The sequence below is a fragment of the Protopterus annectens genome, chromosome 3.part1, assembly GCF_019279795.1.
Source record: "Protopterus annectens isolate FY-2018-M chromosome 3.part1, PAN1.0, whole genome shotgun sequence".
NCBI classification, from domain to species: Eukaryota; Metazoa; Chordata; order Ceratodontiformes; family Protopteridae; genus Protopterus; species Protopterus annectens.
The window spans coordinates 1,353,348,303-1,353,374,993 of record NC_056732.1 but is presented as its reverse complement, the minus strand read 5'-3'; the positions used below and the strand labels follow the sequence as shown (position 1 = coordinate 1,353,374,993).

General features: G+C 37.7%; 1 protein-coding gene across 1 annotated transcript in view; it reads left to right on the top strand.

Moving 5' to 3' along the window:
• The first annotated feature begins 345 nt into the window (after positions 1–345).
• Positions 346–26,691, top strand: part of LOC122797772 (zinc finger imprinted 2-like) — a 354,512-nt gene continuing 328,166 nt past the window's right edge. Inside the window, exons 1-2 of the mRNA XM_044066294.1 lie at positions 346–942; positions 20,530–21,320. Coding sequence (XP_043922229.1) covers positions 20,982–21,320 — 339 coding nt within the window. The 5' untranslated portion in view covers positions 346–942; positions 20,530–20,981. The remainder of the gene's footprint in view (positions 943–20,529; positions 21,321–26,691) is intronic.

Here is a 26,691-nt window from a genome sequence, read left to right as displayed (position 1 = left end):
ACTCTGTCGCCTATACGGTCTAGTTCTCTCTAGATTTGTCTTTTTGGCCGGGTCGTCATGATAAGGGCCCTTGGGCCAACCATTCCACCCAGTTAACAAACAGGAGCAAAAAGATGGCTAACCGAAACTAACAATGAATCTTAGACAGATTTTTAATTCTGTTGTAGGGTTAAAATGATTAAAATATGGTACAAAAGTCAAATGTACTTTATATAAAACAATGAGCAAAGACTAATTACACAAGTGGCATCCTGTTCAAACTACAGTGTTTCTCAACAGTAATCAAACTTGTGTGAAGGGATATACTACACATACGAAATCAGCTTCACAGAAAACAGCTTGCGCTATAAATTTTATCCAGATGCTCAAGTAACAGTCAATAATTACAGTTAAAAGTGGTTAGTCTCTCCATGTTCTTCTCTTCTTCAGTCTCTCGCTGGGGTGCATCCTATAGGGTAGGCTACACGTCGTCCGTTTCCTTCTGCGTGAGAGCCAGCATCTTCGTTGTCTACATTCTAAACGGACGATTATAGATGAAGTGGCGAACTTTTGCGTAGTTACATGCGTAGTGATGTCCCATCCAAGACTGGGAATCTACTTTACGTCTGTCTCTTAACATACTAGATTCCACAATCACTACAATAGTGAATAAGGGTATCCGGTATCTGTAAATCAAGACCTTCAACCATTCAGTGTTCGTCCTATCCCCACACGCTTTATAAATATTAATGAGCAGTCTTTCCCTCTCCAGCGTCTACTTCCTACTTCCTGCTAGCTGCGCTGCTGGTACAAAGCGAAGTATACATACAGGAGTAATGTGGGTAAATATGTACTGCCACTCGAAAGTGAAGGAATCCTTTCCCTCTGGGTAGTCTTTCAGCTATATCTAATTTTACTTCTGTTCTTAACTTTCTTGGTATAACATGGTACAATTTTACAAAGGTAAGTGTATTTCACGCAGAAGAAAAAAAGTTGAGACTGTGCTGTGACTGTGCAGACCGAAAAGACAATAAAATTAAACACGGGGAGTGCTGATTTAAGACAGAGGGGAAATATGGGATTCCTGTACAGTAACCACAGTGGTTTTGTAGTGAAGCCTTAAGTTTTCCAATTTGATTGTGAATGCAAGTATCTGACATGCTTGTGTTTATTAAAGTCTACCTTAAAGTGTCCTGCCTTTGGGCCTTGATAAACATACCCCTGGCACACTGCTGTGTGGCACACCATATTGTGGAAGTGTGCAGTAAATGTTTGCACCCATATTTCCAGCAGTGGCATGTAGAAAGTAGAATCTGTGCATTTGACAACAGTTGAAATGAAACAATCTTAAGTTGCTGAATTAATTGGTTCCACAGTCTGCAGTTGAAATTTGGTTAGTAGCAACCTAGTCACTTGACTGCTGAGAGTCTTTGCTTGCTTTCTTTTTTACTGTATGTGTCAGAGTTTGTAGTAAACAATTGAAAATGGGCATTCAGTTATTTTGCCAAAACAAAGAAATTACAGTGTTATTAGTTTTATGAGGACAGGACACTGATATTGCGCTCAACTCATTCTCTGCCTGTTTGCAATGTTCAGTTGTATATATAACCAAAAAAAGTGGGGTGACTCACATAAATACCTTTTTATGATAGTATGGTTAGGCCTGTGGTTGATTTTGGTCTTCAGCTCTACTGCCGTTTAAGACTGCAGGCATCAGGTTGCCTAGCTGAATTAATTGATGGAAAATACTGAAATAGCAGTCCAAGCATTTTAAAAGAGATTGTATGCATTACACATTCCTGCATTTAAGTAAAAGAGAGGAAAAAAAAAACGGATAATAATTGGGTAGGCTTGTTAAGATAAATGCTTTTCTGAAAGATTAGTGTACACTTTTAGTTTTTACAGTGAACTAATGTGTTTTAACTAGTAGTAATTTAGTTGTCATGTTGAGGATTTTTCCATCGTAAAGGGGTAGATTATAAACAGTCTACCAAATAACCTCTTTTTTTTTTTTTTTTTTTTCAGTAGAAACCAGTTTAATTCTCATTGTCTTCCTTAAATGTGATATTAAATATTTTCACTGGTTCTGGGGCACATGTCGAAATTAACTGAAAGCTACTGCACGCAAGTGTATAACTTAGAAGTATGTTTGCTTTTTTCATAAACGAGTATGAATTGTTGCAGTTTTTATGAGAATTGGATTTATGATGGCCCCAGCCAAGCAAGATGGGCATATTATTTTGTTGTCTTTATTGTTTTTGTGGTTTACACTCTGAAAACATTTTTGTGGATCGAATCCTATGTTTTCTTAATGTTTGAATGTTGACCCCTAAATGTTTGGGACAATTGGAATTGTACATCTTTGGTTTTATTTGTAGTTTTCTAAAATTGACTATTTTGCTAGTGGATCACAAGCATAAAGTGCTTCTGAAAGGCAGAGTGAGTTTAATTTTGTGGAGGTTTCACTTTTTAGTTGATTAGGGAGCAAAGTTAGTAGTTATATTTTGTGGTTATGTAGCACTTCTGTAGTGCACTGTGCTGTCAAGAAAGATGTTTTTGATTTTTTTGTGTTTGTGACATCTATGCTCAGAGTCCATGGTGTTCTGGGTGAGCTTTTAGCTTCAAGTTGATGGGTGATGTACACTTACTACTGGTGCATCTTTGTTGAGCAAAGAAGTGCAGTTTGGTCTTCATGTGAATGATCTCCAGACCATTGCGTCCTGTTCCACAGGTAAACAGTGCAAGCAGTTTATTGGAAGAAAAGTGAATGATTTGCTTCTTTAGACATTTGATTGATTGTATTTTGGTTAGTTAGCGTGTACCTTGACAAGTCCAGGACCCCTTAACAAGCAGATCTGAGATGACTTATAACTGTTATACATGGAGAAAGAAGTTTTGTAGATGTACATGAAAAGCTGAAAAATGCATTTTGTAGTAAAAGTGCACCAATGATATAAAATGCGAAGAGATGCAAAACATGTAACTGATTTTCAGTGAAGGTACAGCAAAGATGTAAAATGAGAGAAACTGTAGAACACCTGCACTTGTTTCAGTAAAAATCAGCAAATGGTAAAATGTGGAAAACTGTAGAGGACAATATTTTTTTGTAGAATTGCTGCAAAGTTTTGAAAAGTGAGTCTCTCGCACACATACACAGTTAGCAGATCTAAGAGCTCTTTAGACAGTTGCTTTCTGTCCTGAAGCTGTGTATCTAGCCAACTTTATTATGAGGGAAATTATTTGGATTTCATATGCTGACTCGGTGAGTAAGGACCTCTCTACCCAATGCAGAAAGGGGATTTGTTTAGAAAGGACTGTGCTAACTGCATTATTTTCAGGATGGATCCATTTTAGAACACCTCTCGAGTCTCTTCAGACAGAGCAGTGATCTCTTTGAAAGTCAACTCAGAAGTTCTTATTATTAGTGCTCTGCCTTTGGGGTATAAATAAGAGTTTTATGTCACCAGCAAATGAGAGGAAATCCTGCTGCTTCAAATTATAAGCTTATGTCTGTAAGGTTTGCTTCTTTGTCTTTTGCAGCTTCTCAATGGACATAAACGTTGGAGGCAGAGCATAGTTGTATTTAGCTTTTCAAAACTTTAGATGCATTTGTTTGGGCAGTTTTAAGAAGCGTATGGGGTATCATCTTTCTGACATAAGAAAAAAGGTCACTATGAATGCCCTCTACAAGCATGGAGGAAACGGCAGTAATCATTTTACTATAGGATGAAGGAAGATTTGAATATTTTGAGTGTTAGTTGAGCACAAGATTTTTTTTCTAGATCAGCCATTTTTCTTTGCCTAATTTTGGGGAAAAATTTAAACCTGTCCAGGGCTGCTCATTGTAGATTCAGAGGCTTTAGATTGTTTTTGTTTGTTTGTTTATAGTAGGAAGCTTTACTTATTGGATAAGTAGATACTATTTGCCTGAAAAAGAAGCCATCTTGAGTCTGGTTTGAAAGAAAAATCTTATTTTTGAAGTGAAATAATGAGATGGTCATTTGTAAAAGTGGTGATATTGGGGTAATCTCAAATATAGGAAATTGGTCTGTAAAGTAAATATACAGTAGGCTTGTTTAAAGTTTAGATGCATGTTGGCAGCTAAATGATATGCAAAATATCAAATACATCTCAAAATTAACCCGACTGAAGACTTTAAATATTGCCCTAGGAAAAAAAATTGGTATTATTCAAAGAAGTGTGCATATTAGAAAAGTAAAACCTTTTCCATTATGGTAAAACATGTTATGACAGTAAGTAGAAAAACGTGTTCTTAGGGGTGTTAACCTCAGAAGAGGTTTGATTATGAGAAGGCATGCAGATGTTCAAAATCAAGAACCTTTTGTAAAGGAGGGAGTAATTAAGAGTCTCATAGCAAACTCTTTTCAGAGCTAATTAGAAGAGACAAGACAGTAAAATATGGAAAATAGCTTTTGATGACCCTTGCTACACCAACAGTGTATCTGGATGTGTTGCAGCTATTTTAATTTCCTATGATGCAGTTTTAATTTGTTGGTTTCTTGTAAATTAGTCATTTGATATAGGCTTTGTACAGTAAATAACAAAAAATCTCCCCTTGTGAGAAAATAGGATGACATTTGCTTTCCGTGGCATTTTTTTTTATAAAATCTTTGTAAATGTAAAAGTGAGCAAGTGAAATTGCCCAGAAAAGATCTGATCCATTAGTCTTAAAGATTTTCTTTAATACCCAAGCCAAGTGTTGATAAAACTAAGGTAGTAATCGGCTTGCATCCAAGTAATAATGCAATAAATATACATTTGGGACCGAGTATATGAAAAGAATAAATTTCTCTGATGAAAATAAAACGTGGAAAAAGTGAAATCCTATTAAATCAGTTGTTGCCCCCTTCAAAAACTCAGGCTTAACCCAAACAACATCTGAGGGGGGAGACTGTAGCAGATGACAGGTATTTGTGCTCAGTAGCAGAGCTGTTTAGCTGGCTGTGACTGATTCTACAACCATCTGGATATACAAACCTGATGTAAGTATAATTTTTTTTGCACTTGTTCGGTTTCAGTGATAGTTAACAAAACTGTACTGCATTTATTCATTTGTTTAATTTAAATATTGGTGGTCTCTGTCTCTCTCGTTTGTTTTTCCCACCCTCCTGCCCAAGTGTTATTGTATTCTTAAAACTTGGTGGCTTTGGAATTGCCCGCCCCTGCTGTAAATTTGTCTTTGGACACTCTTCCTAGTCCCATCTCATTTTCTCACTCAACTGAGTACAATGAGATAATTTGAGAAGGACTACCCTCTTGCTTCTTTAATTTCAGACACTCCTACCAGTACCATCATATTAGTTCTGTCTACCGTGTACAGAGAGAGCATTTGGCAAGGCCAACCCCCTTAGTTTCCCATCTTGAATTCTCTTCTCTTTCCTTCCTCTCCACTTAAATAAAAAAAAAAAAACAAACAGAAAAAAATTACACTTTATTCAGCTTCTCTTTATTTTGCTTTGCTGTGTGCTCTTTTTTAAGTGTTCAATTGCCCTTATTCTGCTGCATTTATCAATGCTTGTTGGTATCCTGTTATTCTAAGAATCTTAGTTTTGGATTTAGCACTTGTGCTTCAGGCCAGTTATGTTAAATTTAAGAAAGTTTTTTGTGGTCTGCACTCTTGTGGACAAACCCTCTCGCCATAAGTCCTTCCAACTAGTCAGAACACAATGTCTGGACAATTCCCATCAGTTTCTCCTGCTAGCCTGGTCGACATGGGCATACTGAGACAGTGTAGCAACTGCCTCATGTTCCCTGACAGCCCTCTTCTCCTAGCATATAATTCTTCTACTTGCGAGAAATGCATCTCCATCAATAACCTGGAATCCATGCTTTCTCACGCTACAATCAGTACTCCTGACACAGAGGAGATTGCGAGCACAACCCCCACACCACCCACATCACATAGCCAAGCACAACACACACCTACCTATGCAGAGGTCCTTTAATTAAAACTTGCTAAACAGCAGAGACCTCCAAAACACACTCACAAACATTCCACACAACACCAAACACATCACACATAGTAAACTATACACCAGTGTCTCACAAACACAGCCCATAAGGCATAACAGTAAACCAAACGTACTAGTCATTGGCAACTTAGTTGTGAACGCACTGCTGTCCCTCTCCACAACAGGTACAAGTATGACTCTTTCATTGTTTTATGTTGGTGTGAATGACTTGAGATGTACCTGGCTGGACTATAGGAAGAGAGACATGATTGAGCTCAGAGTAAGAGTATGTGTCCCAGGCAGGTATGACCCCAGCCCTAAGCAGCATCCTACCTTCACCAAGAATGATACCACGGTACCAACAAAAATAATTGACTTCAACAATTGGCTTAGTTTCTTGTATCTTTCCAAGAGGATCCAGTATCTGTCTGTCAGGGATGACCTGGTTGACTGGCCTTGATGCTTTGCCCATAAAAGATCTGTCAAAAAGCAGATTGAAGGTCCTGCTGCTTAACGCTAGGAGCTTTGACCTGAAAGTGCACTCACTGGAGGCTGTCCTCGCACTGGAAGATGACTATCTCTGTGTGGTCATGGAAACTTGGTTCAGGGCTGCCCAGAGCACCCCTTCCTTATACCTCATTACACACATTCTGACCCCAAAATGAGGTCAGGAGGACTAAGGGTGGTGGAGTCTCTATCTTCATTAAGGGCAGGCACACCACCACACTGGTTTGCTGGCATGACTTACTGGAATTACTCCAGGTGCAACTGCAGTTGGCAAGACAGCTGTTCAAGGTATATCCAGCTATAGACCCACATCCATGACTCAAGACACCCACTCCTCCTACCTGGACACCTAACTGACTCCATCAAGGTACCCCCTAACACCCTGATCCTTGGTGACTTCAGCTACCCCACCATAGACTGGGTGAAGTATTCCTACACTAATGCACTCGCTGAACGATTCCTTAACTTCATCAGTTCTAATGCACTGGACCAGCTTGTCTCATCCCCACAAGGGGAGATAATATTCTGGACTTGGTTCTCACCAACATGGGTGACCGCCGCACCACTCCCATAGTATGTTCTAGCCTGGTGAGCTCAGATCATCTGTCTGTCTCATTAGAAGCTTCTATCCCACCCAACTCCTCCAGCCATAACCAGGCTAAAAAACTCCTCAAAAGCTGACTTCAACCGGAGGTTATCAGTAGCTTCACACTACCGTCCCCCTCAGAGGATGCAGACAGCTATGCTGAACAGTATGCCAGTGCAGTATATAAGCACCTGTACAACTATATGGACTCAGCCATACCCAACAGAACTAAAAATATGCTCCTCAAGGAAACATAAACCTGTCTCGTGGGCATCCTGTATCAGCAGGCTTTACAACAAGAGGAAGAAACTGTTGTCCAAGGGTAAAAAGGAACCTATTCCAAATTGAAAAACTCCCTCGGCCACAACAAGCAAATTAGATCACTAGTGAAAACCCCCAAAGCCAATTATGAATTGAAACTAGGGAAACCACAAAGCCTTCATCAGTTATATCAGGAACCTCTATGGCAAAGCCCTTGTTTGTTCTGAATTAGTACTGAACAGTGCCACTTACACCAGTCCTGTTGACTTAACCAACTGCTAGCAGATAGGTTCAGTATGCACTTCACCCCCCACCTTCCCCCCAAAGGCCCCTTTTACAGTCCCAATACTTTGCCATTGCCTATATCTGAATAGGGTCCTCAATCTCCAAGCACTTGACCCCACCCAGTTGAGAGTCATCAAGGGCAGATCTTGCCTGTTGATCCCTGAACCTGGTTGACTTCTTTGAGACCCTCACCAAGGCCCTGGATGAGGGAAAGTCAGTACATACAGCTTACCTTGACTTGGCCAAGGCCTTTGACACAATCCCCAACTCTGGCACAATTTAAAAGCTAACACAACTTGGTGTAAATCCCTCTCTCATTAGGTGGCTGGCCAAGTGGCTCATCGATAGGACCCAAAAATTCAAAATAGGTGCCTCCACCTCTGACAGCAGGCCTGTCACTAGTGGTGTTCTCCATGGATCTGTCCTGGGACCCCTACTGATTTGGTATCTGCTTCTCAGAGGTCCAGGCAAAGACAAAAACGCCTGTAGCTGACCAAGTTTGCCAATGACTGTAAGTTGGATACTGTCATTGACTCCATGTGATAACATAATGCAAGAGGGTCTTACAGCATCAGATGACTGGTGCTAAAGTCATGGCGTTAAGTTAAATGCAAAAAAATATTATCATACCATTTGGCAGAAACCTGGCCCATACTGATCATCACATCAACGGCAACCCCCTAAGCACACAACCTGTGGTGAGAGACCTGGGTACTCGGGTTGACAACAATTTCGCATTGACTATCATGTAGCGGCAGTGATCAGAAAAGCCTTTCACATGGCTCATCTCATAAGTAAAGTGATTGCATTCCAAAAAAAAGAGATTACCTCTCTGTACTCCTCCCTCATTAGGCCAATAATTGTGTAACGTCCCATTTGGTATGTACCTCTCCAAACACCTTCTCCACTTGGAAACAACACAGAAATACCTCACAAAGAAAATCCATGGCCTCAAACACCTTTCCTGTGCAGACAGACTCAAATCACTATCTCTCTACTCTGTATCGTACTGATTGCTCAGAGGTGATCTGTATCTTGCCTACAAGGCAATATCGGACACTGCCCTACTAGAGATGCTCCATATCCAGAAGTCTAATTCCTCGTGCATTACCTGCACAAAAGGCCTAAATCTAATATGCAACAACAAAACCTGCTGGAGAGCCCCATCTCTGGAATAGACTTCCTATGCACGTCAAAAAGAGTACCTCATTGATCCTCTTCAAGCACAACCTTGATGAGTGGATGGGAAACCACAAACTTGTCCCAGGAGTTCCACCTATGTCCCTCATTGCCAGGGGCAACAGGTGCTGATTGAGGTTCTTTTTGGGGATAAACTCTTAGCTAGGCTTGTAAGGATCCCAGGGCCATTAGCCTAGTAACCTCTTATGAACATTTAACAATGTAGTAGATCCTAGAACTACTGCTAATTTTTTTTTCATCTGAAAATCTTTATTTGTGGTGCCCCAACTACTTGTGTAAAAAAATAAGTGAAGTTTATTTTATTTATTTATAAATGGCGATAATTAAAAAGGAAAAAATTGGAGAAATGTCATAAATTGCAAATAATTTTTATCACCCTAGGTTAATGAACAAAATTACAATCCTGCACAATTTTGCACAAATAATAAGCAATATAACAACTGAGAATAGTGAAAAAGTGTTCCGTTAGAGATTCTGTATTGATAAGGCTAAAAAAAGTAAAAAAAATGTGTTGGATGACAAAATCAAGGTTTTATAAGCAGTCAGAATTCATCAGTAAAAATTTTAGTATACAATCATTTTTATTTCCTTTTTTTTTTTTTTTTGTGAAAATAGATATAGTAAAATGTAACTATTAATAGACGGGTATTAATATGGCCAGAGAATACATTGCTGAGTAATAAAACATAAATGCAAAACAGTAAGAACTATTTACACACATGCCAAAATTCCATCTGATTATATATACCAACTTCAAGCTAAAATATGTTCAAAAAGGAATTTCCAAAATTCTGTAAAGTGAGTGTGGGATTTCTCAGTATAGGTTAAATGTTTGTGAGCTAGTAAGTGTTTGGTAGCTAATTGTTTGAAACCCTCCCTTGTGAGTGATGCTCTCTCCTTCCAATGTAATGTAATGTAGTATTTAAGTAAAGAAACTAGTGTTATTAATATTCGTGTTTGTAGTAAAACAAACTTGTCTATGCATGCATTGGCTGTGTGTTAGCCTCGGCCTTATTGTTAACCTGGATATTCCCAGTTCCCTTCCTTCTTTTATAGAAGGTGAATTAGGAATTTGCATTCTTATTTGAGCTCTGTATGCTATAGTTCTTTATTTGATTTCTTTGCCATTGCAAACCTAATTGTTTTCACCTGTCCTCCAAGCTTATGCTTTCTCTTTTTTCCTTTGTATATAACCCCTCCTTTTAGCTCATTTTCTTCCTCCTTTCTCTCTCATCCTCGTATCAACTTTACTCTACTGCTGATATTCTCTCCTTCTAATCTCTCACCTTGTCACTTTTACTGTTTCTCTATTGTCTAGTACTTCATGTTTTTTCCCAAAATTTCCCCTTTTTCCTCTCACTCTCATACCTACAATGTGCTAACTCAGTGTTCTCCTTTTTCCTGTCTTTCAGTAAAGTGATCTGGGTGCTCCTTCCCTGCCATAAACCTAAAGGATAATTCCTCTTAATAAAGCTGAAGATGCCCCTGAAGCTGTTTGCTTGCAAGGCTTTTTAAAGAGTAAACGCCAAAAGATGCATTGTTTCGTGTATGTTGCAATTTACCTACTTTATCATCAGTACCTGTACTGACTAGACTTATTTGGTAACCCCTCTGTGAGAGATCTAGCAGCCAAATGCAGACCCCTACCCACTGCTTCTACCTAGTCTTTTGTACCATACCTCCTTATTTTGTAATTGAGACCCCTGCTCTTACCTCTCCCAGGTGCTTTTTTCCCACTGACCACTAGATGGCAGCATTCTACCAACATATTCTTTAACTTTTAAGTATCTAGCTTTGAAGTCCAAATCCTTTTGTAGTGATTACTGTTCTAATCCCCTTGCTAATGGATTTAAATTTGAGTACCACCTTCACAATCCTTTTGCTAAATTTTTGTATTGTTAACAGTTTGCTTTACCTTTATTTTCTCCCAAATGTCAACAGTTTAAAGCCAAAACAATAAAGACAGCTGTTACTTTTTTCTGTTGTACTTACCTTCTAGCAATATCTGCTCCTTTCACCCTGCAGGCTCACCCCGCTCCCTTACCCTACCCCCAATTCTGTTGTACTTACCTTCTAGCAATATCTGCTCCTTTCACCCTGCAGGCTCACCCCGCTCCCTTACCCTACCCCCAATTCCCACCCCCACTGTAGCTAACCTTATACTTCATTAAACCACACCCCCTTCAGTCATTATCCACTAACCTAACTAACCTCATTATATACTTATCAAGCCACTCCCTCCTTTCCTCTTTGTCTTCTTATTCTAATCCTTTAACATAGTCCCATCCCTAATCCATTATACTCATCACTTGCCAAACAGACCCTCCCCTTACTCCCCCACTGTTCTCACTTCAATCTCCCTGTATTCACACTTAGTATATACCAACTCTCCCTATATCTCTTGCCACACTACACTCACTATGTCCATCTCTAACTTTAAAACACACTCCAACATGCAAAACAAACTACCCCTCTCACCCTTTATACTTCAAATTCCCATTGTAACATTACATCATCATCAGCATATCTTCAACCTCAATTTCATAGAACAATCAATTTCAGATATTTCCAAACCAAAAGAACTATCTCTATTCTAGGTAAACTACTGAAACTGTCTCTTATGCCACAACAGTACCTACTACTACATGGCAACATTCATCCTAACCCATGCCCAAATTCTCCTATTCCCTTACTCCCAATCCCCCCATCCAGACACCTCCTGCACCCACTCTCCTAGCAAAAATCTCCTCATAGCTCACCTAAACATCTGTAGTTTTAAGTAATAAAATTAGCCACCTACATGCCCCGTTACACTTACACTCCTTTGATATCCTATGCCTAACTGAATCCTGGCTCATACCAACCACCAAGGATATTATTATCTCCCCAGGCTATAACATAATTAAAATAGACTGCCCTAACAAAAAAGGAGGTGGGGTTGCAATATTATATACATCTGAGCTGCAACTCTCTGCCCTAGATATTACTCACCCTTCACCTAGCAATGCTGAAATCCTAATGGCCAAGCTTCCAATTAATGCTAATAAATCCATTAATATTATCTGCTCCTACATCCCCCAGGAAATAACATTAATACCGTTGAAAACATCCTATGTTGCCTCTCCTCAAATTTCCCCCAAGAAACCATACTACTTAGCGATCTCAACATTGACTGGAAAAGTTGCACTGCCAATAATCCTACTACCCACATAAAACTTCATGGCTTTTATCAAACCATCACCCATCCTACAAGAGCTCACAAACATAGCAATAAACAAACCACTTTAGGTTGGATATTAGTTGACAGTAACCCCCAATTTTAAAACAGACATACTTCCGATGATATCAGTGACCACTTTCTTACCTTTATAACTCTCAACATTGACTGGAAAAGTTGCACTGCCAATAATCCTACTACCCACATAAAACTTCATGGCTTTTATCAAACCATCACCCACCCTACAAGAGCTCACAAACCTAGCAATAAACAAACCACTTTAGGTTGGATATTAGTTAACAGTAACCCCCAATTTTATAAAACTGACATACTTCCGATGATATCAGTGACCACTTTCTTACCTTTATAACAAAGCTAAAAACCTCAATACCCAATCAAGTAAACTTCAGAACCACCCGAAATACAAAAAAAAAAATCTAAACCCAGTTAACTTTCAGGCTGAGCTTAAAGCTTGCAGTTGGACCCCCTTAAAACACTTGCTGTCTCATACTTTAACAATACATTTTTATGAATACTAGAGCACCATGCCCCTTCTCGATTGATCAGAATTAGGAACAATTCAGTTCCCTGGCTCACAAAAGAGACTAGGTAAAAAATGTGACTTAGAAATAAAATCTGGATTAAATGGAGACATACAAAAAAGCAAACTGATCACTTAAACTTTCGTCAACTGAGAAATGCCACTAAGGAAGCCATATACCTTGACAAAAACAACTATTGCCTACAATTCCAACGAACCCAATATCAAAACCCACACAAATTCTGGTCAGGAATAAATAAATTACTTCATCCTGGCCACTCTAAAACACCCACCCTCACTAATTTGACTCAACATTCTTCCACTGAAATTGCTGACACTCAACAAATTCTTCTCTGAAACTGTCCAATCTCTAGCCAATTCTTTACCAGTAGTGTCCACTTCTAACTCGCCTGTATCGACTAGTTCATTACCCCTATTTCAACTACAGTCCATTCCCACATCTCACATACACAACCTACTGCTGAAACTCAAACCTTGTACCCTATCAGCTGATTTCCTTCCAGCTGAATATCTGAAATTAGCAGCTGGAGTACTTGCCTTCCTCATTTCTATCTAAATTAACAGAACCATTACAGAATGTTCCATCCCTAACATCTGGGAAGTTTCACATTTTATCCCTTTCCACAAGGGAGGTAACTCAAGTGAACTTTCAAACTTCTGCCTAATAGCTCTACTCTCACCTATAGCAAAAATTATGGAGAGATGTATTCATCACTAACGTCCTACTCATCTCCTCCAAGATTGCCTTCTAGTAGACTGCCAACATGGTTTTAGACCATACCATAGCACCACCACAGCTTTCCTATCCTTTACAGACTGTATAAATAAAAATTGAAACAACAATCTCCTATCCTCTGCCATGTTTATTGACCTCTCCAAAGGATTTGACATGGTGAATCACAAACTATTGATAGACACACTTAAGGCTCTCTCATTAGATACACTAACAGTCAAATGGTTTTAATCTTACTTAGAAAACAGACAGCAAACAGTCTTCTGGGACAATGAACTGTCCTCTCTGTTCCCTATTACACTCTGGAGTCCCACAAGGATCAATTTTGGGACCGCTCCTCTTATAGTCATCAATGATCTGTCAGCCACCCTTCCTCAAACCACCTGTATACAATATGCTGATGACTCAACCTTAATCTGTGCCGCCTTCCCAACTTCAAGCCACAACCCAAAAAATATTACCTTAGTAGAAAACTGGTTCCATCAACACTGTCTCCTCCTTAACCTAAAAAAAAACTAAATTACTGTTGTTCATGCCCACTCAGAAATCCCCCACCATAAACTTCACAGTCCTCTCTAAAAATGGTATTTTAATAGCTCCTAACATAACCACCAAACGTTTAGGGGTAACAATTGATCACAATCATAATTTTGACACTCATATCAATCTAACTATTAAATCAGTTAATAGAAAACTGGGCTCCCTGTACAGAATTAAACCCCATCTTACTCCTTCAGCCAGGACTACTATTGCTCAAACTCGCCTAATATCTACCCTCCTCTATGCCTCCCCAATTTATACAAACCTCCCCAAAAGCAATGTAAATAAGAACTTATAACAACATAGCCAGATTTGCCACTGATGCCCCATTTCGTACCCACCACTGCAAAAGTCTCAAACTTCTCGGATGGTTAGAACTGCAAAGCCAGTTTTTCAGCAACTCCTAATGATTCACAAGATCCTGCATCATCCCTCAAATACTCCCACACTCAGAAACCTTATTAGCCCCTATCGAAATCTTTTAACCTTACGATCTGGAAACAGAGTACATGTCTCTACCTTTAAAAAGCAACAACAAATCTGGGGGCTGCTTATTTACTAACTCAATTGGTAATCCTTGGAACAAGCTTCCAAGAGAAGTAACATCCCTGACATCCACTCCTCTTTTCAAACAACAACTTAAAACCTTCCTAAAATCACAATGGCTATGTCCATGCTCTAATCCTGACTGACACCGTCTCCTTTTTGCTTCTCATTTCTAAGTCTATAGTACCCAATTCCTCTTGCTTTGTTTTTATTTCCCTTTTTTTTTTTTTTTAACTATTCCTACAGAATTTTTGTTAGCCATGCAACAACTCTCTGTGTTATGTTATTTTCTATGACTGCACTTGTAAAAAATATGTATATTAAGTATGTTTAAAGTTTAAGTTGAGTCTTTAATAGTCAAAAATCCTTTTTAATTTTGTTTACAAAATTGCATTATTGTATTTGGAGCTTTTCTCCCCAGGCCTCCGCTGAAAATGGACATATATCCAGTCTAACTTTACCGGTCAACAAATGTAAAATAAATAAATAAAATAGTTTAGTCAGACCTGTGAGGATAATCTGTAGGAGAGCTAGTTTCCAGGGTAAGGTGGATTTTTCATAGCCCATTTTTTTCCTAGTTGGACTGTGAGCACCATAGCTTATAGGTGCACCTGCAGCTCCAGAAGATGTGGAGTAGATCAGCCTTGTGATTATCACAATAGGAACAGAATGGAGAGGTGGTTGGGTATATTTTTATTTGTAATGATTGGCGTGAGATAGGCATTATAAAGTATCAATATCTTTAACACTAAAATTACCCTAGCGGCTTTCGCTGATTATCTAAATCTTTACTAGTCACTACCTAATTCTGACCTCCAGAAACTACTATCCGCTATAGGCTATAGACACATTTTCAACTTTCTCGAATTACAAACTAAACCTTAAGAAAACATATTAACTCCCTCTGTCAGCTTCCCATATACTCTTTAGCAGTTGGTATTAAAACTAACCATTCATTAAAATATCTAGAAATATTTTTCCATCAATATCCTAAACAATCCTATGCAAGTAACATTATTAATCTCTGGTCAGACATACATGATATTGGCAGATGGACAAAACGTCACCTTCCATTCCTGGCTAAAATAGTCACAATCAAAATTTAATATTCTACCCAGATTTCTATGTATATTTAATGCCTCCAATACCATTATCAACCCAAAACTCTTCAAAACCATTCACTCCACAATTTCCAAATTTATTTGGTTCCCCAAATCAGTTATAATAAATTGACCTACCATAAAGACTATGGAGGGTTAGGGCTGCTGGACTTTAAACTCTTCTATGATATCAATAAACTGTAATAGAATAATAACAGTAGCTGACCACACCCCTTCACCACAACAATGGTTCCAACCTGGGTCAAACTGTTACACAACTGTATCAAAACACTATCCATAAACCCCAGAGCTTTCCCTTTCCTTTACAACGAAAATTTAAAAAATCTTAAAATACACCCAGCCATTAAACAAAATCACTATCTTACAAAGGATGTTCATATCATTAAACCAATTTCCCTACAACCTATCCACCTTAACCCCAGTCTCAAAATGAATAACAATATGATTAACCTAAATAATTTTCCCCCTCCTCAACCATCTCTGATCTATTTCCCTTCAAGAACAATACTATCACTGCAATGAGAACACAATTAAAGCTCCCTAAAAGCTATACAGTCATTTTAAGGCAAATTTGAGACCTTGGCCAATACATCATAGACAATCTTAATTATCAGTGCAAATGACATTCAAAACCTGTAAAATCATATGGAACCACCTATCCTTAAAGTGCTAACTCCTACAAACTTATTCTATCAATCAAAATGCAAAAATAAGTTATTTATTCTAGTTACTGGAAGGAAATCGATACTTCAGTCGCAAACAAACCTCTCAAGCAACACAGCTTACCTCCAAACTTATTCTCCTTAAACTTAAATATACATGGATCATGATACTTCATAATGCCTATCTCACTCCAGTCTGATTGAAAAACTGAGGAAAGGAAAGTAACATGCAGTTGGGTATACCTCAGAAAAATCATAGGTGTCTAAACTCTGTGCTACAAAGCAGGATTCAATGTAAAAGCATCTCAGATTATGCAATTCAGTACTTTTTATTTTCAAACATAAAATGACTTGCCACCATACCATTATAGGATGGCATGTAGCCACTTCAAATCTAGCTGACAAATTTAAAAACAAAAAAGCTACATATTGGATTTACCAAACAGGGTAAAGTGTAATTCCACATTAAACAGGAAGTTCTTAAGAACTAGTACACAGTCCTTCAATGTAGCATGAATACCTAACCAAGTCGTATGAGAAATCGGCCTTCTCCTGCTGCTTAAAAGACTTTGTGCTTTTACAAGTTTTTAAGCATTGCCAAAGAATTAAAAAGGTGTTGAGGACTTCTGATAACCTTTTGAATCTTCTATCTAATCTCATAACTGTCAACTGATTGCTGTTTTCATTAGGCTGAGGATTGATATTGATGCAGTGACTCTCTCATTGAACCTATTTATCATACAATATCTCCATTTCACTTGTACCCAAATCTGAAGCAATCATTCCATAGATAAGGTACTATAGTGTTACTGTAAAAAATAAAACAAGCAGAGAATCTCACTTTATAGGTTTGTAGATGTATATTCGACTAATGACCATCAGGGCCTTTATAAACCTAGCCATGCAACCCACTTAATTGCATCCCCTTGTAACATGTACCTCTTAATTGCAGGGGGTATGTTTATTAGGAGGTTGATCAAACGTTTGTGGAGGGGTATGTAGCTAGGGAATGTTTTCTGTTGGCCACTGTCTAGAAGGGACCTGGATGGCCAGCCTGGGTATGAATTTATGATTTCCCATTTCACATAAATGGTACAATTGCACTTTTAATCGTTGAGTGACAGAGCAGCCAGCATTGTAAAGCAGTGTGAGATGGTCCCAACTGAAGTTAAATTTTGATAATTTCGGGAGTCAACATTCATTAGTCTGGCTGATTTTTGTCAAAGTAGTTATAAGTGAAGCATTTTCTCTTAAATGTTCACACTGGTTGAGGAGTCTTTGTACAAGATCAGTAAGAGTTAACTGCACAGTTTAAAGTAAAGAACGTCATATTTTGTCTTGGGGATCCCTCAGAAAGTCCTTTCTATTTTGATCTAACTTCGATGTTAGTTTCATTGTGAAGAAGTTTGGTTTTTTTTGTAATGTTATTAACACTAAATTCCTTTTTAACTGTCCAGTCTTCCAGTGAAGAATTCTTTCTTTAGAAAGAAACTTTTTACACACTAGTTTTGCAAATGCCCCTTGAAGTGCCCAATTGGGTCCTTAAGATCCTGAAGAGTAATAGTGATGTCCATTTTTAGGTTTTGGGTGTCTTGTATTACAGAGGTTAGTAACTGTGACATACCTTCAGTTTTTTTATATTTTTAGCTTTTTCAGAATGTTGCAGAAGGTGAAGACTTTTTTTTTTTCTTTTTATATTTTGATCTGCTTAGACTTTGCAGTCATTCAGCTCATGCTGGGTGATGGTTAGTGTTGAGTGAACACAAAAGGTGAACACACATTGCTGACCGAGTTTTTGTGATATAAATGAATGAGACCACAATAAGTCATTTCAAACCTTTTCCCACCTTTAATGTGACATGTAACCTGTTCAATTCAACTGAAAAATAAACTAATCTGTTAGAGGAAAAATATAAAAAAAAATGTACAATAAGCTGGTTGCATAAGTGTGCACACCCTTAAACTAATACTTTGTTGAAAGCACCTTTTGATTTAATTACAAGATTCAGTCTTCGTGGGTACACACCTGCCATCAATTAAAGAGACTCTGATTAACTCCAAATCAAGTTCTGCTGTCCTAGTAGGATTTTCCTAACATTTACTCTGTTGCCTGCTACATCAAAAGCCATGGTTTGCAGAGAGCTTGCAAAGCATCAAAAGGAATCTCATTGCTGAAGGGTATCAGGAGAAGGGTACAAAAAATATTAACAGCATTGGATATACCATGGAAACACAGTGAAGAAGTCATCATAAAGTGGAGAAAATATGGGACAGCAATGATGTTGCAAAGAATTGGATGTCTTTCCAAAATTGATGAAAAGACGAGACAAACACTTGTCAGGAAGACTGCCAAGAGACAGCAACACTGAAGGAGCTGCAGGAATTTCTGGCAAGTACTGGTTGTGTACTACATGTGACAACAATGTCCCATATTCTCCATATGTCTGGAGTATGGGGTAGGGTTGCAAGATGGAAGCCTTTTCTTACACAGAAAAATATACAGGCCCAGCTAAAATTTGCAAAACAATACATCAAGTCTCCTAGAAGCATGTGGAAAAATGTGTTGAAGTCAGATGAGTCCAAAGTTGAACTTTTTGGCCACAATTCCAAAAGGTACGTTTGGCGCAAAAACAACGCTTCGCATCCCCAAAAGAACACCATCCCCCACGGTGAAGCATGTTGCGGTTTTATTTTGCTATACATGGACAATTGTATATTGTATTTTTAATCTGAACGAGATTCACTCTATTCTCGCTATATTTTATGAACAAGATTTTGACCAATGAGACCAGAATGCAATGTTTTTAAACGTGTTTTAGATTGGATGTTTCAAAAGTCTGAAGAAGCCTTCGGGTGAAAGCGCTTACTTTAATAAACAGTTAGGACTGAGTGCAATATACGCTTTGTGGATATTTTTGCAACTAGGAACTCCTATAATTGGAACTGTTACACTTTTTGGTGTCATTACAGTTAGACTTTGCCATTAGGATCCCATCACGGCGTTTTACTACTGGATTTATATATATAGATATATAGATATGTATATGTATATAATATATATATATATATATATGTATGTATATATGTATGTATATAGATATATATATAGATATATATATATAGATATATAGATAAATATATAGATAAATATATAAATGGAGATATATATATAAATATAATATACAAAACAGTTACGCTGGCACTTCAAATAACAACGTTTATGAGGCAAACATAATATTGAAAGCTGATTTAATGATGGGATTCAAACGAGACAGGTTTCATTGCATAACAGGAATCATTGGTACATAACAGGAAATGTAACCGTTACATTTAAAGCTTGTGGTTAAAGGTGCAGTGATCCTTGTAAATTCAAAATAATTAATAAATATCAATAAAAATAATGTCAGTGAAGATTATTCGAACATTAATATTTCTAGAAGAACTGATCAAACTGATTTATGCTTGCTTTTTGAATTTCCCAGCATGCTGAGCCAATTGAGGGATCAGACATTGGCTTGAATGACTTTCGACAGAAATACTCACTTGAGTCTTTAAAAACAGCACAGCTTTGACTTTTATGCATTACTTTCTCTTTTGTGCTGTAGTTTTAATGGGATATTCAGGAATGATTGACAAAATGTTTGGGAACCCTGGTTCAGACATTGTTTTTTTTTTTTTTTTTTTTTCCTGCTAGTCTGTTGCCTATTGCTGGAACATCCTTCTGTTTTCAAGTATTGCAGGACACAAGTTAAGAAGCTGAGGTAATTCTACTAGAAATCTACAATAAAGAATGCCTTCTCTTGGTTTTTATTCTTTTGTAGATGGAGTTCAGAAAACTGCATAATATTCTGTTGCCATAAGGTTGAAAGGGAGCAAATTGTGCTAGAGTTGTAGGGCTTTTTATGACCACATGTTAGCAATTGTTAGTTTTCATTATTTCAAAATGTGTTAAAAAAAAAAAAAAAAAAAAAGTGGAGCTAATTTTATAAATGGTATTAGTGTGGTCCTGAAACATGGATATTTGCACTTGGGAAATTTAATGTCGATAGATGTTTCAAGCTTGGTTGAGTTACTTCCTTTTGAATTGAAATTTTAACATTTTTTTTGCTCTAAACATTTCTCTTTCGGAACTGGAATTCACAGATAACCTTGGTCTTGGATAATTAACTGTAAAAGTACCGTATTTTACGTTTTTCTTTCTCGTATGCCTTTTCTGTTACTAGTAACTGCTTGTATTGTGCAATGTAAACTGAAGGCATGTTTGTGTTGTCTAGGTATAAGCAATATAAATAAGTAAATGGCATTCCTTGTTTACATGTTCTATAAGTGTGATTTAATTAGCTTTATTATTCTTTCAGGTGCTACTCGGTTCTGAAGTCTCTAGCAAAAAATACGATGCTTGGGAAATTGCTTGGAATTATTAAAGGATTTTAGATCACTCTGCCCTGGTTTCCAGTGATTTTCTCTTTTCGTGTTGGACTTGGTGTATCGCTGGATTTACTTGCGTGTTGGTTCACTCATCTTTTGTTCTCTGGCAAAAAATGGATTTGCTAGTAGTGAATAGTTGGATTTACTGTTGAAGTATTCTCTGTACCAGTTTTTAAGTTACATTTACATGACACATAACCAATTGTGCATTTTGAAGAGTAATGTTGTGAAAGTGACACTCTTTCCTGATGATTTACATATATTGACTGCAGTTCCCTGCATTTTAGAAATGTTTCACATTTCGTATTTCTAGGAGTTGGGATATTTATCAGTTTTTCGCTAGATACCTGAATTGCTGATCAATTCTAAAGTTTGTGTAACAATGGTTTACTGCTGTGCCTCAAACTGTTGTAACAGAACTGGAAATGGTAAATTTTTTTTCCAGCTTCCTAGTCCCAGGAAGAATTTACGGCTGCATCAGATATGGCTGTCAAAGATCAAGAGGAGCAATTTAAAGGTGACAGAGTATACAAGTTTGTGTTCAGATCACTTTGAGGACAGCTGTTTTATATACAACTCTCTACTGGTGCCAAATGGAGACTTTTCTCAGAAGCAAGTAAAATTGAAAAGTAATGCTGTACCAACGATATTTAATCACTCAAGAAAATTGCTAAGAAAGAAGAAAAAATATCGTTATTTTGAAAACCATTTATATTCAGAGGTAACCTTTTTGTTGTTTTGCAGTTCCAGTATACTTTATTTTCTCTTTGTAATGTGTCTTTGTCGTGCTTTGCGTCACATGGCATAAAAGTGCTGTAATGTATTGTGATCCTTCTCTTCATTTTTTTGAGATTTTCTTTTTAATAAATCCTCATTTATATATTTTATTTTACATTTGTTGACTGGGCTAGTCTAACTGGATATATAAACATTTTCAGTAGAGGCCCAGGGAGAAAAGCTCCAAAGACAAACAATACACAATCATCGGATATTATAATAATAATAATAAAAAAAATAGCAATTATCATAGTAAAAAAGTAATCAACAATGGTAATGTGCAGTAAAACCTAGAGGATTTAAAAGGATGTACACTGAGGTTGAGTCAAAAATAGTACGAATTGAGTGTATGGAGACAATAGTACAGGTTAGGTCAGAAATGGAGAAAAGGAAGTTGGATGTGTAGTGATGATACAATGGCTTTACTTAACAAAAGGTATGTAAAGAGGATATAAATGTAGAAAAAAAAAGGTAGATAAGAAAAGTATAGTAAGATGGAAGATGTAACAGAGGATAGTAAGATGGAAGATGTAACAGAGGATAGTAAGGACTAGATAGGTAAGTTGAGTAACTTTTTATTAAACCATGGCCCATATAAGTTCAGTACGTCCCTTGATGATGTCACAGGAATACCATTTGTTACGTCCATAAAGGCCGCACCTCTGCACATGGGCGTTGGTATAAGAAAAACTATTCTGGATGTAAATGAACAACCACTGTAATATAGCTAAGATGTTTTCTGCATTGTTGTATAAAGTCAGCTTTTTTTTCATATGTGGGGCTTTTCTCCCTGGGCTGCCACTGAAAATGGACCTTGTCCAGTCGGACCATCCCAGTTAACAAATGTAAACTAAATAAATAAATAAATGGTATGCCTGTTAGTCTGTGGATGCATTTTGCACTTTCCGATAAGTCGATGTCACTAATTGAAGGTAAAAAATAAACCTTGACCTGACACACTCGCAGGCAAAGTGGCATTTTCAAAAATTTTTCTGCACAACCTGCAGCCAAAGACATTTACTGTTGGAGAGAATGTTGTTCATCACTTTGTGAACCACTTTCTATGACAGAAAGGTAAGAAAATAACACTTTCAGGATTTTCACTACTTGGGTAATACATCTAGTGTTTATATTCTTGTATTGCATATCTATATGTTTCACTAGTGTAATGACCTACAGCAAGCTACCCTTCTGAACCAGGGGAAGAGTTTTATGGTGTGGCTGTGGGGACTATATACAGTACAAGGTTGGGTGCATATATTGCTCTCCATGTTGCTGTCAAGACAGGCTGAAGGCAAAAGATTTGCTTAATTCAAGAAAGCAAAATTACATCTGAGTATGGAGACAACCAAATTACTATGGCTTCAGTATATTAAATGATATCACTCCAGGCCATTTTTCTTTATTTGAAAAAATGATTACCTGTATTTCCTGTAAGAAGCCAGATATAGCGGCTGTATTACCGTATTTCTTTGTAAATAAGACCTAACCAGAGAATAAGGCCTAGCATAATTTTCCAGGGTGGTCATGATATAAGCCTTCCCCCAAAAATAAGCCCCAGTTAAGATTGTCAGCAACACACAACGGATGTGTTGAATTATAAAATAATAATATATTATTGACATCTTTTGACTGAGGTTATCTTACTCTGCTTGCCATTTTTGGAGCATTCGGACACCCAATTTCTCTTTGCAGAAAGTCGTAAGATTCTTTCCCTGGGAGTCCTTCACGATTCTTACTGTAACCCTAATCCTCACTCATACTTGATGGTTGAGATCCTTGGCCCATAAACACTGGCAAGTGTACTTTGGTCAAAGTACAGACAACGCATGTAAAATGTGCACACTTGATAAACTGCTGTAGTTGTGTCTTCCTAACCGTCACCTTTTTGTGTTGCCACTCCTGTCTCGTAAGTCTTCATTTAACCCCTCTGACAAGATGAGTGCAAAAAGAAAGGGCTATTCCATCGAGTACAAGAAAGGAATCGTGGAGGACTCCCGGAAAAGAATCTGATGGTTTTCTGCAAAGAGAAGTTGGATCTCCGAATGGTGTGAAAATGGCGTGCATCATACGATAACCTCAGTCAACAGGCAGACGAAGGAAATGCTAAGAAGTGCAAGTGTGGATCAGGTCACAACCATTATTTCCTGAGCTGGAAGACATAATCTGTGAATGGATTGCTAACAGGAGAGTAAAGGCTTTGGTTGTGCGCAGGGCTGATATTCAAGCATTTGCATTTGCAATGGTACCACAGTTAGAAATATCCCCAGAAGAATTCAAAGCATCACAACATTGGCTGGATGGCTTCCTTCAGCGATATGAACAGTCTCTAAGAAGATCAACAACACTGTTCAAGCTGGAAGATACTGAAGTTATTAAACGTGCACTTGCATTCAAGTCCTTTGGCATCAACTTTTCTAAATACCAACTCTCCAACATGATTGTTATGGATGAAACTGCAGTGTTTATGGGCCAAGGATCTTAAACAACAATTGATCAGAGGGGTGCCTCGTCAATCTACATTTCCTCCACTGGTTCTGAAAGTGTGCATGTTACTTGTATTTTGGCAATTCACCTAGATGGAAAGAAACTCCACCTCTAATCATTAGTATGGGCAAGAAAGATGAGATTTGAATGTGTTTCAGGCATTTACATTCTTGAAACCGAAAAAGCCTGGTGCACACAAGCAGTTATAATGAAGTGGATCTATGTAATGCTGCCACTTGTTTTGCGAGGTGGTGAAAGAGGTCCATTAGTCTGGGATTCAGCCAGTACTCACCGCACTAAAGACCTAAAGAAATTCCTTGCACGGAGAAGAATAGATCAAATAATGATTCCTGCAGGAATGACTCCCCATCTCCAGACTCTTTGATATTGCAATAAACTAGCCATTCAAGGACCATTTGCGAATGGAACTCCGTGACTACATTGAAAATAGAATGGAGAGAAATCGGCATGGAAACTTTGTCAAGCCTAGCCTACAAGAGGTAGTGACTTGGGTGAAAAATTCATGGGCAATACTTCTCCTTTGAAGGAGACCCATAGAGAATACAAAAAATGACTCTGATGTACAGACTTACGGCTTAAATGGCTTCGGAATGCCTAATGACTTCTCACTTTAAGTCTTAGTATTCAGGTTAGTAAAGTTAAACCTCATTAATCATAGATTTAACACATTTTTCCATGTTTACAAGCTCGTTAACACAGCATAGGTTGCTAGTTTGAGCATTTTCTAAAAACACTGCTTATCAAAGACTTTATGTCCGTAATATTGGGAGCGACTGCAGTATTTCTGAATTAAGGATAAAAAAACACAAGGAAAAGGCTTGCACAGAAAAGAAGCATAGATGAAAACAGCAAAACAAATCAGGCAAACTGAACTGTTTACTGTCTAATACCTTATACCTACTTTGAAAGAGCCCGTGGGAAAAACACAACCTTTAAGGATACACTGTGTGCCAGGTACATGGCTTCTAAATGCCTAGTGAGTTCTTCATTTTGATAGTCTTTATTTATTGCATTTCTTAACTGGGAAAGTCTACTGGGCCTAGATGAGCGCATTTTCAGTATGGCTGGGGAGAAAAGCACCACATAACATTAACATTACATTCAAGAAAAAACACAATATAGAGTGTATATACAGTCTCAGTGCATGGAAATAAATATTAAACACAATGGTACAAGTTATTTACAAACATTACACATCAACATTGTATACAATTTGATCATTGAGGATGAAATTAGGTAGGGTAGGAGTTTTGATTGTTACTTGTTGGAGTTTTATAGGCATAAGCAGTTGAATTCAGCAAGTCAGAGAGAAAGAGCTCCTAAGTAGTGGTTTTGTAGAGGGATATAGTAGTGGATCAGGTGTTAGGAGGCAGTATTTTGGCAGAAGTACATTGCAAGAGAGAAGAGAGGTGTGATCCGAGAGACTTCTTGAGCAGGATTACTGCTTGTTCTAGTAAAAGGTGGGAGGGCATTCTGTTTTGAGACTGTAAAAGAGTACAGCGTTTGACCAGCTGCAAGGTTAAGTTTTTTCAACTTTCAGCATCATTGTGTTTTTGGATCATGGTGGCCTGTTAGGGTGGTATGTAGTCAATAAGGAGGAGAGGGAGGGGCAAGTTGAAGGCTTGTATACGAGTTTATGTGCAGTGGTTAATTGTGAATAAGTGAGGTAGTGTGGGAGTTCCAGACAGTTTAGCTGTTGTAGAGATAAGTAGTGGTGTACTGAGTTTTTAGAATTTGTTACAAATTTGGCAGTCTTGTTGTAACATCAGTCCAGTTTGATTTTCAGGGAGGACTGGATAATGGTGAAGATTGGGGCACCATATAGCAGAGATGGTAGCTGGAAGGATGATGATGGAGCTTTTTAAGCAGTAATATTAAGGTAGTGTTTGTGTGTATAGAAGATTCCTAAGTTGATGTTTTTTTATGTTGATATGGAGATCGAATGTTAGATTTTCATCAATAATTTAACTCCCAAGTACCAAACTGCTAGAACAACTTTAATGAGAGTATTATTATGGGAATGGACAGAAAAATCATTCTTGTACAGAGCGGTAGTTTTTTTTTTTTGGGGGGGGGATATTAGAAATTTGGTTTTATTGGGATTTAGAGTGAGATGGTTGTTGACATCCATGTTTCAGTTGAAATGACAGCATTTTGGGTAAGACATTGTAACTCAGATATAGATTTGGCAGTACAGATGTTTGTAGAATCATCTGCATTGGATAACTGTGCCATGGGTAAGAGTGGTATGGAAGTTGTTAATGAATATGCTGAGAAGGAGGGGACCTAGTATAGATCCTTGAGGTACACCTGTGATTGTGTTGAGAAATTTATTAATGTGTTGGGGCCAGTAAAACCAAACCCTACCAGTTGTACACTTGACATATCCCCCCCATTTTTTTGAGTTCCTCAGTACAGCATCAGTCAGCTTATGAAAAGCCTGATATCCATAACACAAGGATTGACTGCAAGGTTCCCCAAATAAGAACTGAACAAAAAAAAAAAAAAAAAACATCCCACAGGCATTTCTAGGGGAGTTTGGCTTTATTGGCACATATGCTGTACATATGTGTATGGGTTTAACATGTGTATGGGTTTAATGTGTTACAAGAGTGCAGTCTCTGATTTGCCTGGGTGCTTTTGCTTTTCTTTAACTGAGAAGTCTTGCCTAAGTAAAGGGATTGTTATCTGAGTTTGTGAGTATGGTATCTCACAGTTGTCAGTTTGATAAAACCAAAACTCCAAACTTCCGTAAAAACCTGTAGGATATCTCTTGTCAAATACATTTTGGATGTTTTAGTCAGAAA